General features: G+C 36.3%; 3 protein-coding genes across 7 annotated transcripts in view; 1 reads left to right on the top strand and 2 right to left on the bottom strand.

Annotated features, from left to right (window-relative positions):
- Positions 1–17,044, bottom strand: part of LOC105693160 (DNA-directed RNA polymerase III subunit RPC4) — a 51,957-nt gene that overhangs the window by 900 nt on the left and 34,013 nt on the right. Inside the window, exons 1-5 of one of the 4 annotated variants that reach the window (XM_048649448.1) lie at positions 5,023–5,161; positions 819–1,077; positions 618–729; positions 234–495; positions 67–162 (exon numbers count right to left, since the gene is read on the bottom strand). In XM_048649448.1, the coding sequence (XP_048505405.1) occupies positions 67–162; positions 234–495; positions 618–729; positions 819–1,077; positions 5,023–5,146 (853 nt within the window). In that variant the 5' untranslated portion in view covers positions 5,147–5,161. Of the gene's footprint in view, positions 1–66; positions 163–233; positions 496–617; positions 730–818; positions 1,078–1,322; positions 1,467–5,022; positions 5,162–17,044 lie in introns of those variants that run through there. The other 3 variants (XM_012412906.3, XM_012412904.3, XM_048649449.1) reach the window with 3 other exon arrangements.
- The window catches only part of LOC105693146 (four and a half LIM domains protein 2), an 84,154-nt gene continuing 70,240 nt past the window's right edge, over positions 3,131–17,044 (top strand). Inside the window, exon 1 of the mRNA XM_020856450.2 lies at positions 3,131–3,399. Within this exon, the coding sequence (XP_020712109.1) occupies positions 3,349–3,399 (51 nt within the window). The 5' untranslated portion in view covers positions 3,131–3,348. The remainder of the gene's footprint in view (positions 3,400–17,044) is intronic.
- On the bottom strand, positions 5,676–16,009 carry LOC125499808. Of its 2 annotated transcripts, none has more exons than XM_048649445.1 (5): positions 15,519–16,009; positions 9,488–9,700; positions 7,812–8,857; positions 7,336–7,495; positions 5,676–6,621 (listed from the first exon to the last, which is right to left on the bottom strand). In XM_048649445.1, exons 2-5 carry the CDS (start codon positions 9,687–9,689, stop codon positions 6,497–6,499), a joined length of 1,533 nt encoding a protein of 510 aa, XP_048505402.1. In that variant the 5' UTR covers positions 9,690–9,700; positions 15,519–16,009; the 3' UTR covers positions 5,676–6,496. The 2 variants fall into 2 exon arrangements, with proteins under 2 accessions (XP_048505402.1, XP_048505400.1); XM_048649443.1 differs by lacking the exon at positions 15,519–16,009 and adding an exon at positions 9,828–11,525 and having other exon boundaries at positions 5,960–6,621.

Here is a 17,044-nt window from a genome sequence, read left to right as displayed (position 1 = left end):
CGCATGAAATTATCTTAGAAGTACATGGAATATGCTTCATGTACAGAAGGAATTCGTGAAATCTACCTTTTCCATTCTCTAGAATAACAGGTTTTACATCTTCCTCTAAATTGTCTGATTCTGCTGCGAGTTCTTCCTTTACTTCCTCTTTGTACAATCTTGCTGCAATACACGGCAAATTAAACATTTGCAGCAGTCTGTTTGATTTTCATAAAGGTGTAGTTTGTGTTTACCTTCATCTGCCATAGGCAACATGATAGGAGCATTTTCCATGTCTGGTACAGCCCCATTTTCGATAAAATCATCTCTGAGTAAGCGTTTTAACTTTTCTTCTTCTTCTGCCTTGTCAATGTTGTGATTTAAATTCAATTTTTGTTTTTCCAATACTGAGACGGCACTCTTGCTGCTACCCTGACCGCTATTATCCCTCACATTACTGTATCTTCTACCAGTTCTAGATGAATCAGCTATGCCACCAGAAAAAACACCAGCGGTCTATGAATATGAATACCAAAAGGTAAAACAATATTCTGTACCTTGTCAACAGCTAAAAGTCAGATCCTCAAAAAGGACTGTTTTGAAGTGGATTGAACTATAAAAAACTCAAAGGAACTGGCCTGGATGATATTATCTGCACTTCTTCCTCTGCCTCGACCTCTGAGACCTTGCCCTCTTCCACGACCTCTTTCTTTTGAATTCTTTGAATTGTTTTTAACTGGAGCACGTTCACTGGTACGTATATCGATAGTTGTGAGATTATGTTAAACAACTGTTTCAAGAATATTAGTAGTGGCATTATTTCAGCTGAGAATACTTACTCCTTGCTTTTATTTCGTTGAACATTCAAGTTTGGAGTATAGAGCTTTTTGGGTTTTTCCAGTTTCACATGTCCACTCAGAGTTAAATCTCTTGGCGCTCGAAATGAAGTCAGCCTGGTTGTTGTTGGTGGAAAGCCACCTTCTGTTTTGATGCTCGTAGAAGGAGTTGACGTCGCTGCAGAGGTGCCTGGTTCGGCTTTAATTTGGATGGCTGGATCTAGCCCCGAGTGACTGGCACGAATTTTATTGGAGTCCATTTCTATGAAAGAATTTTGAGAATCATTTAATCTGCATAGTTAATATTGACGTTTACATGGCAATGAGTATTCAAGCTGTCAGTCATATGAATAAGATCTCAACCCTGAGGGGAGAGCCCGATGTCAAGTGGACATCTTATTTGAAACTAATATTTCAGGAAATTAAGTGCGTCATGAAATCTGAATAATGCATAAAAACGCGATTCAAGCCAGAATTATATGAGCTTTGCAGTGAGAAGCAACTCACTTAACCTTTAATATCAGATGCAGCGATCACATGCAGTGCTGTGTATGAGTTCAATGGAGTTCGAACTTCGCTCGTTTGAGGACGCGGTAGCTGCCGCTAGAGAAGGGTGGAACCAAAGAGGGGCGGAACCAGCTAAGGGTAGAACAAGCTGAACATCGTGACTATCGACTGTTCGAGATCTGGATATCGAAAGATGCGTTCGGAGGTTCGTATAATTTTGAATTCAGTACGATTATTCATTTGAAAATTGAGTCGTTGCTTGCACACAATGGTTACCTAAAGACGTAGCAAAAAACGGCAAAAGATTATTGGAATGGGCAACATGTTGCCTCGTGTCTATTCTGACGTGAAAACCCGTGAGGTGGAGAGTTGCTGGGTATGAAGGTTGGGTCAAAGAGGGTAGTGACTGCCATGCTGATTTTGTCTCTTCCTTTATTTATTGGTGAGTTCAACCTATATTTCTTGATAAGTATTATTCAGATTTCATAAAATTAATTCAAATTATCGTGTTTCAGGTAGCCAACAAGTTAGCAATCCTTTTTCCCGGTAAGTTTGCTTTGGGCAGATATCAAGGGGCCGGTGTTTCTATTCTGATTTAAATTGTTCAACATTTCAGATCTCCTATCAGTGTACGTGACACGAGCTTGTCGATTCGATGGATGCCTCTCCCAGAATGGAGAATACTATTGGAAAGCTCACTTGAAACGCTTCGCGCCGGTTCTGCCCCAGTATATACAGAATCTACCTGGCGAATGGAAACGTTTTCGGTCTGGTTAGTATCATTTCCTCGAGAAGACATAGCGAGTGATGAGGTCATCGTATCGTTTTTTAGCCGCGCCAGTCGCGACGCGGTGCGCCTCAACTCCGCTTCGTATGAGCGTTGTTCGCGGGCAGACTGAATTCTGCAGATAAACCACGTGGTTCCCGAACTTTGGAACGTCACCTTTACTTTTTTAGTTAATTTTTCATTCTTTACCGATTTGGTTTACCGCGCGCGATCGTTGATCTTTTTTTTATTGTTGCCTTGAAACTTATTCCACCAAAATCGATCTGTGTATGATGAAATTTTAATTGTACGTGAAACTGGAGATAGCGTCTTCAGCTGTCACTTTTTTGGATTTGGCTATTCGCCTGATTTCTTGTAAAAAAAACTTCGAGAATTTATATTCAAATTTGACAGCGAAACAGCAGCGCGAAAGCTTCCTCAGACAGTAGCCTACTTTATAGTGGATTGAGAATCTTTAAGAAACCGAGTTGGGCAACGTTGGTGCGGTTTATGGTACGGTTCCGAGATACCACCACGTGTTTGAAACGGGAGAAAAAAATGGACGCATGCGCAATTCTCCTTAAGACTGGAGTTTCAAATCGCGTAATACTGATGCGGTGTACAGCTACACAACCGAACAGTTCTTAATCGTACTTCGTTTATAAAACTCGAAATATTTAAAACTAAACATCGGTAACTTAAACATAGATTATCGTTTGATTTTTAACATCGCGTTACAACGAAAGATTGGTAATCTTTACGTGTAAATGGCGACTCGGTATCAAGTAAATATTTCAAACGTTCTCAGTCACGATTGTTATCTATCAAAGTGATGATAGAACAAGAGACAGAGATAATGTGAGTCTTCGATTCTCTTCCAAGAATAATTTCTATAAATACTTATGGTAATATATCAATCGCATAATTGATTCATTGTTTGCAGGGTACTCTGGTAATGTGTGTCACTCCGCAGAGATTGTGCGTATAGCTTTTATTTTTCTTTTTCTTTCCTAATTTCGAGTGCCGGTCATTAAATCAATCGAATAGTTGTGAAGAAATCAGTGTTCGTGAACTAATTAGTTTATCGAGAATTCCACTGATATAAAAAGACGGTAACAATCTTCGATTGTTATTAATTGTGCTACGGTGATTTGTGCAAGTAGAAAAAGTAAGTAAGAAAACATCGTTTACACTCACGCATGTGTGTCCGGGGGTGTCAGTTTACTTTGAAAAGGATTAAATAAATACGCAACACGGAAGATGAAAGGAGTCACGGCTAGTCGCATGCCCGCCAAAATGTTCGACGCAAGGGTGAGTTTGTTTTATCCGTAGATTTTCCATGTACACCATTATCGCTATTTCATGTGTATCTTTATCGCATTTTGCGTCTACTGAGCGTACGTGATGTTAGAACAGTCTGGTATCACGATCAGCATCGTAACATCGACAGCGGTAAGGAGACGACGATGGAGGATAGTGACTGACCAGTGTAGCTAGTGGCCACTATACCAGGTCAATAATAATTCCATACCGGTTCAATGACGTCGTCAACGTAACCGCCGATATTCCCGTTTCTCCTCAGAGGTACGAGGAGCTCCGCACTAGTCCTGAGAATGTCATATTTTCCGTTGGCAGTCTCACCAATGGTCCGATGCACGTATCCCAGGATTAGATGTTATCGTAGAAATTCTACTCAGTTATCACGCGACCGTGCCTAGCCATCCGAGGACGTTCCTCTTTGACTTGGAATTTGTGTAAGAACTCGAGTTGAACACGGAAACAATTATACTACGTTCGCTCGAGGTTCTCCTTATTCAATTCCTTCGCAACTAATCCGCTGCAGAATTGATTAGGAAAACTGAACAGCATCGGATCTAGGAGCCTCGCGAGTACATCGACCTCGTGTCCTTGATTTCAGGTTTGCTCATTGTTAGGTGCAGTTAATTCAATCCCACCAAAAGTCAGACCGACCGCCGTCGACGTCTTATATGCCGCGAACAACGCAACGCTTCGTTTTTTCTACTTCTCTTTTTCCATTTATTTTTCTTTATGGTATCACATACAATGCTTATATTTATCCTTAAGGTGGCCATTAAAACTTCATTTATTTCTGACGCAATTATGCCATTATGCATCGTAAACAAGCGTTTCAAAGATACATCTGAGTCACGATTACTCCGAAATTCAATTGGAATATCAAAGTCGCGGTTGATACGTGTCTCTGAGATTCCCCACGTCCAATTTCCATAATCAAATGTATAATAATATTGAATAAATCTGACGCAAAAGACCGACTCGGACCGCGAGGAGTTTGTTCCTTCACTTTTGAAAGTATCTACAACGTTACACGTTGCACTGTACATTATACATACGTACATATACATACATATGTATATAACGAACAGACCTAAGTACACACGATATGTCATTTCGTAAATGTTGGAACAACTCGAATGTAACGTATATAATTATTTCGCGCTTTTAAAACTTGCTGAGAAACTTGCTAATCATCCACGTGTCGTAAAATTCTATAAAATGATAGCGCGGCTGACTTGGCGTATATTATAGGAACAAAGCTGGTCATCCGGTGGTCTATAAAACGGGGCGTAATGAAAATCCTTCCGGGTGTTTCGTCGTCCATCTGGTCCATGAGTTAGTAATTCTGACAGCGTCGTTTCCATCCCGTTAAAATACATATGTATATTCCCCATTCGTTTATTACGCGCTTATAATCGTCCGTCTTTACATCGCGTGTTGAGTGAGCAAACGTGTAAACCGAATACGAGCCAGGAGCGTGCAGCTTATTTGTAGGACGAGGCCGTGGAAAAGCGTTGTAATTTTTTGGTTTATTTTATCTATTTTCTTCAAATCTTTCAATTATCCTATCTCTCTACACGCGGTGATTACACATATATGCAAAACGTGTATACCTACCTGTGCATACCACTGGACAGTCGTGCGGGAAAAGTGTGTTGGTCGAATGAAAATACAATGAGCTTTTCCATGTATATCTAACGTACGATAAATAAGCGTATGGTATTTTTATGTACATACGCATAATGCCTATTTCGCTCTAAACGAGCAATGCATATTCATAGTTGCGTTTATCAGCTCGCCATTAGACCATGTTACACCGGATAACGCATGCATGTACGTGACATTTTATTTATCTTTCAATTAGGTACTTGACCCCAATCGCGCCTAAACTTTCATGCAAAACATATAAGTTATTCTATTAATACGTACCCAATAAACACCTATTCGTTGAAAAAACGTGGAAAGCGGTCATATACTCTACGTTTATTTAGAGGAAAAATGTTCCTCAGTTAAGCGTTTATTTAGCGTATTCGAGAAGCGTGTTTCTCACACGTTTATTATGCCTCAGTATGAAACGCACAATAAACAGATAATTGTTGAAACTTATTCGTTTCATTGCCGTTCTATATTCACCTATATTAAACGTCTCACACCTACATATAATAATATATTCGAGATAAATCTGAAATATCTGTTTGGGTGCAAGTATTATTCGTTCAATATTCGTATCAGTATCCGATGTTTATGAAGTCGCATTGACGTGTATATTGATTAATAATATCTGTATAAAAATCGTTACGAAGACTCGATGAATATACGGTTATCTGATCATTATGGTGCATAAACGTTACTTTCTCATACGTATATGCCAGACGTTTTATATCCGTTGTGATCGGCATTGTCAAGAATAAATGTAGTCCAGACGTATAATACGCGTTTATAAAATCGTACAATAAACCTACCAAAAATCAGTAAAGGAAACATGTGATATATATATAGTGGGTATACTCAGAAATGTGACATTGTGTTGTACAGTTATAAATCATTTTTATTTTAAAAAAACAGGTCAACTCTTTGGTGTCGTATGGCCATTATGTTATGTTTATACATACTTTTGCGAAAATAATATAATTTCTAATATGATAATATTTCGTTACATATCACTGCAATTTGGTGAACTCCAAGACTAGATAATCTATCTATAGTTATATTGTTTATATATGGGGTATATATATGGGGCATATCACGTCAAACCAGGCGGTCATCGGCCTGACCCCTTGGGATTTTAATGACCAATGGATATTTTGGTTTCTTCTTCTCTCTTCTTCTCTCGAAAAGTCTAAAATCAAAACTTTCGCAGCCTTTACTCTCTTTGAACGCATAGGTTTTTTTTCTGTAATATCTAATAAAAAATGGATGTTTGCTATAAACTTATCAGTTTCCATAGTCTTTAAAGAATATACTCAAAACAAATAAAACTCAAAAACGGTTAATATCAGGTTCAGAAAACTTGTTTGAAAAAAGTATCCAAACTTGTAATATTACTCCCTTACGTGAGGGACCTCTCAAAATAAGACAAAAGTACTCTAGTTCACGTATCTCTCTTCTGCTGACATGCATGCCTATGCTTGGCCTGCTTCAACCAATCCTTTATAGCTGCTGAAATTTGGATATCAGTGGCATCTGGCGAGTCCGTAAAATGAATTTTTACGGCAGCTGTTTGGAAAAATCATGAAATATTTTATTGCAGGCACGATTGTGAAGAATATAACTAGCGTATTAAGGCCTACGCCCACTAGACGGCGGCGGACGGCAGCGAACTACTTTCTTCCTTTGTAATCTAATTAGATAACATGAGAAGCAAATAGTTCGCTGCCATCCGCCGCCGTCTAGTAGGCTTCAACCCTTAAGGGGCAATTGGAGTCGCCGCTGGCAATCTAACCTAGCTGAAATTGATTTTTTTGAAAAATCACGTTTTTGAGTGAAAAATCACGTTTTCTAACTAAAAAATGCATTTTAGAAGATAAATACAAGAATACTTTTTTGTAGAAAATTCAATTTTCTATGAAAAAATTTCTTTGCAATTTTTTCGCAAATCGATTATTTCACGAGATATTCCAGAAAAACCAATGGAAATTGATGAATTTGGGGATTTCGCGCTGTTGAAATCCCAAAATTTTGTTTGGAAAAAATTTTGTTCGAAGCAGGTACTTTTCAAGAGGTGTCATTCCCTCACCAAATCAGCGTATTATTGATAAAGATGAGCTGAATAGTACTGAATGGGAGTAATTTTGAGACGAAAAATAATTTTTCCTGTGTATTTTAAAAGGAAAATCTTCAAACGCAGTGAGAGGCTTCAAAAGATTTTTATGGTTCAAAATTAAAAAAAAAAGGTTTTTTTTTCAAACACCCTAATAGGCATGTATATACCTGTGATTATTGTGGCCATCAGAGTACCCTGGAACGGCTGCTTTTTTTCTCGCCCTGCCCAATTAAATTCCATAGCTAATTTATTCGTTAGAGCGAATTTGAGGATATGCATGACACATTGTCGAACGTTGATACCACCAATAGCAGCAAGTCGATTGGTCTACGAATAAAAAAGAATTACTTATTGCAAGCAAATCAGCAAATTCACGTCAAATCGACAAAACCTAAATCCTCTTCACAATAATATATGTTTTATCAATATCAGAAATTGGATCGAAATTCTTATCAATATGGTAGTCTTGAGCAAACAAAAATACAAATTGAAATACATCGATAGTGAACAGAAAAAATTGTTAGGAATCATCAATGGAACAAAATTTCCCGCCATCTATTCAGAATTCGATATCAAATTATCAGATCAACGCAAGACACAGTAACTCATAAACTGAAAAAAATGACTGTACGTATATACTCACAAAATAGGTCTCATAGACTTCACGTTTTAAAAGGGAATCAAAATTACGGAAGTCTTCCATCGTTTGTAAGGGTAGATTAGGAAAATCTTCAGGTTTTGTAGCTGTTTGTATATTCCCAAATCGAGCTGCTCTTGACAATTGTCCGAGAGAAGTATTGATTTGCGATAGCTCGGCATCCAAAGTCCGTAAACGTGTCAAAACTTCAATTTCGAAATCTTCTCGTGACGAATTACTGAATCTGTCATATCTTCCTGGAGGCGTCTCTGTGATTATAGATGACTCCTGGTTTGATCTTCGCTCGCTTAGGTGACAATCAACGTGTAATCTAGACCTGGTAATTCCTTCTAAACCAGTAATACTTCTTTGTATTGGAGATCTAGGCGAAGATAACTCTGTCAATCCTTTTGCTACGTGAGATCTAGGGCTGGCAATTGCTTCTAAACCAGTAATACTTCTTTGTATTGGAGATCTAGGCGAAGATAACTCTGTCAATCCTTTTGCTACGTGAGATCTAGGGCTGGCAATTGCTTCTAAACCAGTAATACTTCTTTGTATTGGAGATCTAGGCGAAGATAACTCTGTCAATCCTTTTGCTACTGATGGTTCCATATTGGTTATATTTTTCAGTACAGTTGGAGTTCTGCATGAAATAACATTTGACAAAGATTCAAGATTTTTCTGCTTTGAAGATTTCTTATTGACTGTGGGGGATTCAGCTTCTTTCTCATGTACATCTACAGTATCGTTTTCATCAGTTTCACTCGATTGGCTACTTGAAGATGAACTTTGATGCTTTGGAGATTTAATTTTACTGTAACGAGATTTCTTTTTGCCATAATTGTCAGATTTGTGTTTGCGTTTATGGCCTTTACGTTTTGATTTTTCATTGTGTGACCTTTCAGGTGAATAGTCTTGTTCTGACTCGACTTCTTGTGCATACGAAGGCTCATTAGTGATTACTGAAACCTGGATGGCACTGCTACCACTTTCAGTGGAACTTAGCTCAAGAATCTGAGTTAATTCTTGCTGAAGATAATCATAATCATCTAAAACAAGAAAAATCAATTTAGTACAAGTACCATAAGAATATTTGATTTCTAGCAGAAAGTTTAGTGGTTGCGGTGAAAAACCGTATGCTTCTTATGATTTTTCTATAATGTATTGGTTTTGAGAATAACACTATTCTGACTCGCATAATTTTTTTTTAGTCTCACCTAACAATTTCTTAGTATATATGACAATTGAAACGCTGACTGAAACAATGTCAGAGGTCACTCCGATTCCTGCACTTTTCAGTACTACTGGTATGGTACGCTGATACGAGAAGATGTACGAGCGGAATCTTGCATATACTGGATATTATTTAGCTACACTTACGTGTCACTTGATTCAGCATAAAGTATGCATTTCATAAAGAAACTACATATTTTTGTTTATAATTTTTTTTTCAATATATTTCATTTCATATATATCAACATTAGGAAACGAGATTTGAAAATAATTCATTTTCTTGTTTAACTAATTACGCTTCAGAATCAAGTGAATTGGGTGACCAACAAATTGTTCGAGTAAAAATATTGTGACACTAACACTAGCTTATACATTGACCGAAGCGGTCTTCGAATATATTTTCTCACCGATGTGATGAAAATGTTGATGGAAGTAGAGTATATTACCTGAGGATTTCCAGATTTTGTTAACTGGGAACTTTGGCCATTTCTTATCATACGATGACTTTTCTTTTACAAACTTCATGAGCTCCGTCTCAGTTTTCACTCGAGGCCAGTAACACATTTTATTATTATTGTATAGCCATACTATTGGCACTACAGCATATTCTTTATTGCTGCCTTTCAGAAATTCTACGATGGCATACATCTTTCCGGGATCTGGAATAACGTAGTAGCGAATTAGTTACAATTTTAATACTCCTCAGATCAACAGTTGTATGACAATCAAGTATCTACGCTCTGCATTACTTGGATGCTATGAAAAATAGTTTTAAGAACTAGTTACCTACAATGAAATTGGACATTACGTAACATGAACGTAAATTTATAGAAGTTCATTGAAATTATCAGAAATTGTACGTGGTATCACGTAACATTTTGCGGGCTCTGCGATCCGTTTTGTTATGATCACCAGTATCATGAATTACTTAATGAGTTCAAATAATACATATGCACCCATAAATACTTCGTTTGCTCCATTCATGAAGTGAAGCTTTTTTTCTATGCACTTTGTATATAACGCCTCGCAAGAGTCCATTTATGTTAAATTATTGGATACAATTCAGATAAATATTAAAAACCGTAAACTAGTATTCGTACAGCCAGATTGGCATAATAGCTAGAATAACTAATGCAAACATAAAAATTATATGATTTTTGAAATATAGGTATGGACAGATATTATAGTTTGATTTACTGTTATTTAAATAGACCCACGATCATTTTTTTTGATGTAATAAGGGAAACACAGAGTAACCATTTCTATATGGAAGACATATACATTTATGTGAAATATCAGTGATAGAAAAAGTGATAGGGTTGCGGGATCCTCTAACGAAGTATATTCCCAATTTAGATGAAGGAATTGGTTCTTCGTATAAATTTTGCACGTACATGAAAGGTATTCCGATAAACTTGTATTTCCCTGCAATGAAGTTGATTGTCTTTATACTGCAAATTTGTCTGTGCACGACAACGATATTATCTGGTTGTTCAGTTGAAATGATGAAGTCTCTGGCGATTAAAGTTTTGCATTGAAATGAATCACAATCGTTGGCTGTGTATTTAATGCCTTTTGCAGTATATTCTAAAGTTTTGGGGATTTCAGCACCCGTTATCAGATTCTCTTCTGTCAAACGGTTACAAATTTGAGACAAAGGTTGCTTTTTGGAACGGATGCGTCTTTTCAGGTGCCCGAGAAAGTTTTCATATGGAAAACAACTGTACTCTTCCAGAGTTCCATACAGAGCTACGTCGTCGCAAATATGTAACAGAGAGTGTACGTTATAAACTACAAATGTTGGACCATACAGGTCTGCTGCTTTGGTAACAAAATCTGACAAGGCTTTTCGCGCAACTTCTAAATAACGGGATATTAAAATTTTGTTACTTAATATGAATACAGCAGCGTGCAACAGCATAAAATGTGAATATTGTTCTTCGCTTAAGACCTCACGCATCAAAACCGGACCAGTATAAAGCAAAAATAGTCTATACTCGGTGGCCTTCCATCGGTCTACTTCCGAGAACCCTCTACACTTACGACTAAAGTCGTTTGGAATGAAATCTTTCAATTTATTTGACAATTCATCAACTAACTTTTGAACAGCCAATTTTGATAATCGAAATTTGCGTATCCCAGCCAACCAACATTTTTTTATCAATCTCTTCATAACGCCGAGATATATCAGATGCATGGGATCAAGAACAAACTGGGATACAAGCCCGATCAACTTAACTAAGCATGATTTAGTTTCCTTGATGTGCTTAGATGATTTACCGGATTGAAAATCTTGATCTTTCCTCCGTCCATATTTTTTCTCTGTTATTGGATAAAATATATTGTGATCGCGTCGAATACCTTTATGTTTACATCTTTCGCAACCGTGAAAGCTAGTGTGGGATGAAATAGATTTTAGCATTGATCTCGCGGGCGCGTCACAAGAAAAGCATCGAAGTTTAACACGATAACGCTGATTATTATAGATAAACCCTTCCGTTTGCAATATTTCTAATTCGTCGGTAAAATTTTTAAGAAATAAATCCAACGGCTGCGGTTTCTCTGTTCCGTAGAAAATGGCTACAGCGAATGGACTTTGATCCTCCAAAGACGTGCTTCGTGCTAGGATAGGCCAAAATTGGCTTCTACTACTCTTAAATATCGGTAAGCCATCGATGTTACAATCAATCGATATATTTACAACTTCTTGCGGAGCGTTATTTGATTCAAAGTGCAATTTCCGTGCAATGCCGGCTTCTAATCCGAAATATACCATTTTCCCCGTATCTAATAAAATATTTTTTCTAGTCCTTGGCGTCCCGAGGAGCGTTCTAGCAGATTGTGGTAAAAACGGATATTTTGGCCGAATCAAATTCATTATTTCTTGAATGGTTACTTGAGATGCGTTGTTTGTGTATGCTATTTTCCGTAATCCATTGATAAAGGTTTCATTTTCATTTTGGGGGACTTCTTTTGCAACTCTTGCAGTATGCTGCGAATCTCTATCAAATATCATGTCTATCTGGTAACTTTCGTCAGCACTAGAACAAGGACGATTCAATACATTGCTATTGTCGTCGTTAGAAGAACTCAGATCTTGTTCATCGAACGCGCAATGTCCATTATTTTCATTTTGTAGCTTTAATATTGTTCTTTCCGTAAGAGATTTCAACACCTCGCGACGATGCATACGGCGCAAGTATTTGTGGGTATATATTTTTGTACACTTGCGTGACATTGTGTAGTTTTTGTTCTCAATGATCTGGGATTGCAGTCTAGTTGAGATAAAATAATTTAAATCGTAGTCCAGTAAGATTATACTGAGTGATTGGGGCTTATGATTTTTTGTGCCAATGTAATGTGGAAATATCTGAAAAAAGAAAAATCATTGAAAAACCTGATGTATTTATGATTTGAAATTTGTTACCCCATGAAAGTTCGGAAAAAAACGCAAATTTTGATTGAAGTCCATGCCTTTATGGTAAGGATTTTTTAATTGTCTCTATCTTGCTGAACATTCATCCATACGTATATATTAGGGTGCTTCAAAAAAAAATTTTATTTCTTATTTTTTGTTCTTACCCTCTTAAATGTTTATATTTGATGTAAAAAAAATTCCCACCAAAGACGGGCGCTGTAGCTCAACTCTAATCGTAAGAGGTCGCTCTTTTAATTTTAGTTCCCCATTTAATTAACATGGGAATTTTTTTTTTTAATTAAAATTGAATTTACATATAATTAACGCAATTTTTTACAAATAACCATAATATATTCTCTAAGTTGAGTCTTTGAGCTTTTCAAAACTCTATGATAACGCATGATTATCATAACTAAAAAATTAGTCACAGCCATCTGAAAATTACTAAATTTTGGACTGGAAATTTTTTATGATTATTTCGGTTCAATTTTATTTAACCTCGGAGGTTTTGCGAGCAACCCAAAAAAATTTCAGTGCAAATTTATGTAAAACAAACAAATTTTCAAAAAATTTTTTTTTAATCGAAAAAAAAAAAATTAAGGTAAAGTGAGCACAACTTGGGAATGGCGGGGTTAAATGCAGTATTAGTTGAAGTTTTTTTTTGAGACAAAAGAATTGAGAATCGAAAGTTTCGGACCTCGAAAAAATGACGGTTTCATTGAAAAAACTAAAATATTTCATAGATCCTGACATCTGAAAATTTTTTCGTATTTTTCTCTGAAAACTACATCTAAAAACAAAAATTTTCCATTTGGTCCGGTCCCAATTAGTAGATTTTTTAAAAAGTTCTAGCATTTTTAAAAAAAAAGAGCGGTTTTTTTCAAAAATTCGTAACTTTTCTTGGGTTGGGAAAAAAAATCTATAAATATTCTGAAAAATGTCTTTGGTTGGGTAGAAAATGATAAAAAAATTTCAGCCGAATCTAAGAGGGTCAGGTCAAAAACTCGGTGATTTGGCATGGAATGCCCCATATACTGTAAGACTGTCTCAAATTTTGGAAAAAAACAAAATATTCACCTCCTAACCTTCAGAAGTTACTTTTCCCTAGAATGAGTGTGACTACCCAAGGATACACATAAAAAAATATGTTCATTATCTCAATGAATATGAAAAAGCAGGCCGGAGAGCTGTGATCTTTTATTAATAACTTGGGTTTTTTTTTGCGCTCACAAGATGACGATTCTCCGAACTTGCTCATGTATGGGTTTTGATCCGATCTACTATTTTACGGTAGAGTACCGAACTATGAAAATATCTAAAGACCTAGTGAAGATACCGAAAAATAACATACAATATTCAGCCTATTGCGGGAAGAAAGTGCAAATTGTCATAATTTATGAGCGATACGCGTATTCTACCCCTTGTCAAACGTGTATTTGTTACGTATTGAACGTATATCATACGATATACCTATTTCGAGAGAATCAATCAAAACGGCACAAAAATAAAAGAACGATTCATATATATAATATATATTATTCTTCGTGGAATGTTCCGCACAGATGATCGCGTATGATGCAAGCCGTATACCATAACAATGCATAAAGATTCATCCTGCGACAATGTAAATTATACGTATAAACGCGTTCTCAAATTTGCTGGCTGTTATTTTGCGCCCCAAGTTCTCATGAGAACCAATTTTTCGCACATCTGATGATTCATTTACAGTGAATTCGTGAAATAAAATAATATGATAGCATCAATATTGCGTTCAATAAATAATTTTACTGTAGATACCGTGTATGTAACAGTTATAGTCAAAATCTGTTACAATAAGTATAATAAACGCATTATACGTATACATTATATGCACCTTATATATACCAATTTATGCCACCGACGCGACGCGATCGATAGCAATAGTGTGAATTATTAGTATATAGCGAGTATAATAAACGTATTATACGTACATTATACCCCTTATATACCGATTTATACCGCCAACGTATCAATACACTGAGAAAAGGATATGCGAAATTAGTTATATTTTGTATATCATTAGATGGATCCACTGCCAGTATAAGGGCTAGTACGATATACGTCAATTATTTTCCAATACTTATTTCTACTGATTCATAGTATAATTAAATGGTATTAACCCTTCGAGGTCACCCGGGGTCAAAATGACCCCAAGTGTAACTTTAAGCTAGAATTAGTATAAGTTATTGGCGCCCGCGGAGAGGACATTTTTTTTTTTTTTTTTTTTTTAACGCATTGCCTCCTTGCTGATTTTTTTTCGCTATTTTGAAAATTTGATAAAAATTTTTAGCCATGATATTCTCATTCTGAAAGGTTCAAGCTAATATCCTGAATTCTTATGAGTCGTTCGGAACGATACTGGCAACGCGGCTATCGTGTTAAACATGTCTGGGGTCATTGCGACCCCCTGTGACCGGCGCGTTATTTCCAGAACATGTGAACTCGAAGGGTTAAGCAATAACGTCTTGACTAACATTTTGAAAAAAATCGAGTTATTATGATGAATGTATCCAGAGAATGATAAACTGAAAAAATTACGTTAAAATCTCGAATTTGTATTTTTATACGTATGAATTGGTATAAGTATTGAAAAATAATTTATTCATATCGTACCAGCCCTTATACTGGCAGTGGATCCATCGATCTAGTAATATACAAAATATAACAAATATTCGCATATGCATTTCTCAGTGTAGCAATAGTGTGAACTATTAGTATATCGTGAGTATATTAAACGCATTACACGTACATTATACCCCTTATATACCAATTGATACTGCCAACGTATATCAATAGCAATAGTTCATATTAGGACATATTTCTGAATTTTCTACCATGAATAATACTTCTTGTCATTAATGGTGACTGAAAATGCCGTGATTTTATCAGAAGACACGGCAGGCTAATCGCAAGTTTATTTTTGAGACCAAATATTGCATCTTGCAACATAGTAATACCGTTTGTTTATTCAAAATGAAAATCCAGTTAATTTACCATATTTATTATGTGTAATTACTTACCGTATTGGAACTTGAAGGCACTGATCTTCTTTAATTTATAAAATATGACTTTCGGCAAATATGCACTGCACGAATCAATCCCACGTGTTGCCTCAGCTCTGCGCTACTGCGTAGTGCGTATGGCAATTGGGATGCATATGGTTGCACGTTGGGACCGGCACGCCGAGCGGCGCGAGCTGTGGTGGTTGGGTTAGACAGAGAAGGTTGAGCCGAGAGTGAGCAGCCTCGTCCAGCGCAATATCTAGTACGTACTAAACAATAAACATCGATCGGGACTGGCCGCTTGAAACCACTCTTTTCAACGATAAATTTTTTTGTATAAGAACCTACACAACTATCTTTCCATCTTCGGTTCGGGTGTATGTTTTACGCGGTTTGGTTTTTGTATACTGCACAGATTTGGATGCACTAAAAAAACCCTGAAGTTTTCAGAAGGACCTTTACCATGATTTTGATTTTTTTTTTTTTGGGTAGATGATTCTTGAACCAGTTTTTTATTTTATTTTTTTCATTTACTGATAATTATAACTCATGAATTTTCGTCAGTCTATAGGTATATTATAAAGATAATTACAGAACTGTTTAAGAAAAAAAAAGCATACATGTATGACGGATACAATTTGTTTTTCATTCAACAAATTAGAAAGAATTGAAAAGAATTACATATTATATTATATAAAAAAAATGGCATAAACGCTACCCTAGAAATTTCAGAACTTTCTCGGTGACACAGTAGAAATCTACTTGCTAACTCTCATTTTCAATAAAAACTATCATGCCCTTCCGTCGCAAGAGATAAAAAAAAATTGTAACGAACAATTCGTGAGTAAATTCTTGTTTTCGAAAGTTTCAAATTCCATGATACAAAAACGTGGAATTATCTAATGCTGAAGTACTAGTTAAAAAAATACTTTGGCCACCGAAACTGGGCGTATACGTACGTTTATTTCCGAACGTAATATATAATTGCAACATAAAACACGTAATAGCATACGTATTGAAAAAGTAGTATACATACGTATTACGTTTGAGTCTATACATGAGACGTGTTAGCCCAAGAGCTGGGGACGAATTTGGGGAAGGTATTTCAGGCATTTTGAAATTGTAAAAAATTGTATTATATCAATATTGGTGAATCTGGAATCGATAGTCTGGAAGAGCGTTTGCGGTTATTTTGCTACTGCGCAGCTATTATGACATTCGCCAAAAATTAATCCAAAAAAAATATCCTTCAGGCACCTTGGAATTATTCTAATTTTCAATTTAAGCTGCGCAGTAGCAAAATAACCACAAACGCTCTTCCAGACTCTCGATTCCTGATTCACCAACATTGATATAATACAATTTTTTACAATTTCAAAATGCCTAAAATACCTTCCCCAAACTCGTTACCAGCTCTCCGACTATGTCATTGCCTAATCGTATACGCATACCGATTGGTCAAGGACACGCATCAATTACCATTATGCAACTACGAATAAAACGAAGGCATCATTTATTCGTTTCTTAGGCGTATATTGTTGGGG

This window comes from Athalia rosae, chromosome 2, assembly GCF_917208135.1.
Source record: "Athalia rosae chromosome 2, iyAthRosa1.1, whole genome shotgun sequence".
NCBI lineage: Eukaryota > Metazoa > Arthropoda > Insecta > Hymenoptera > Athaliidae > Athalia > Athalia rosae.
The sequence above is the reverse complement of the archived record's forward strand: the minus strand, read 5'-3'. Positions and strand labels throughout refer to the sequence as shown.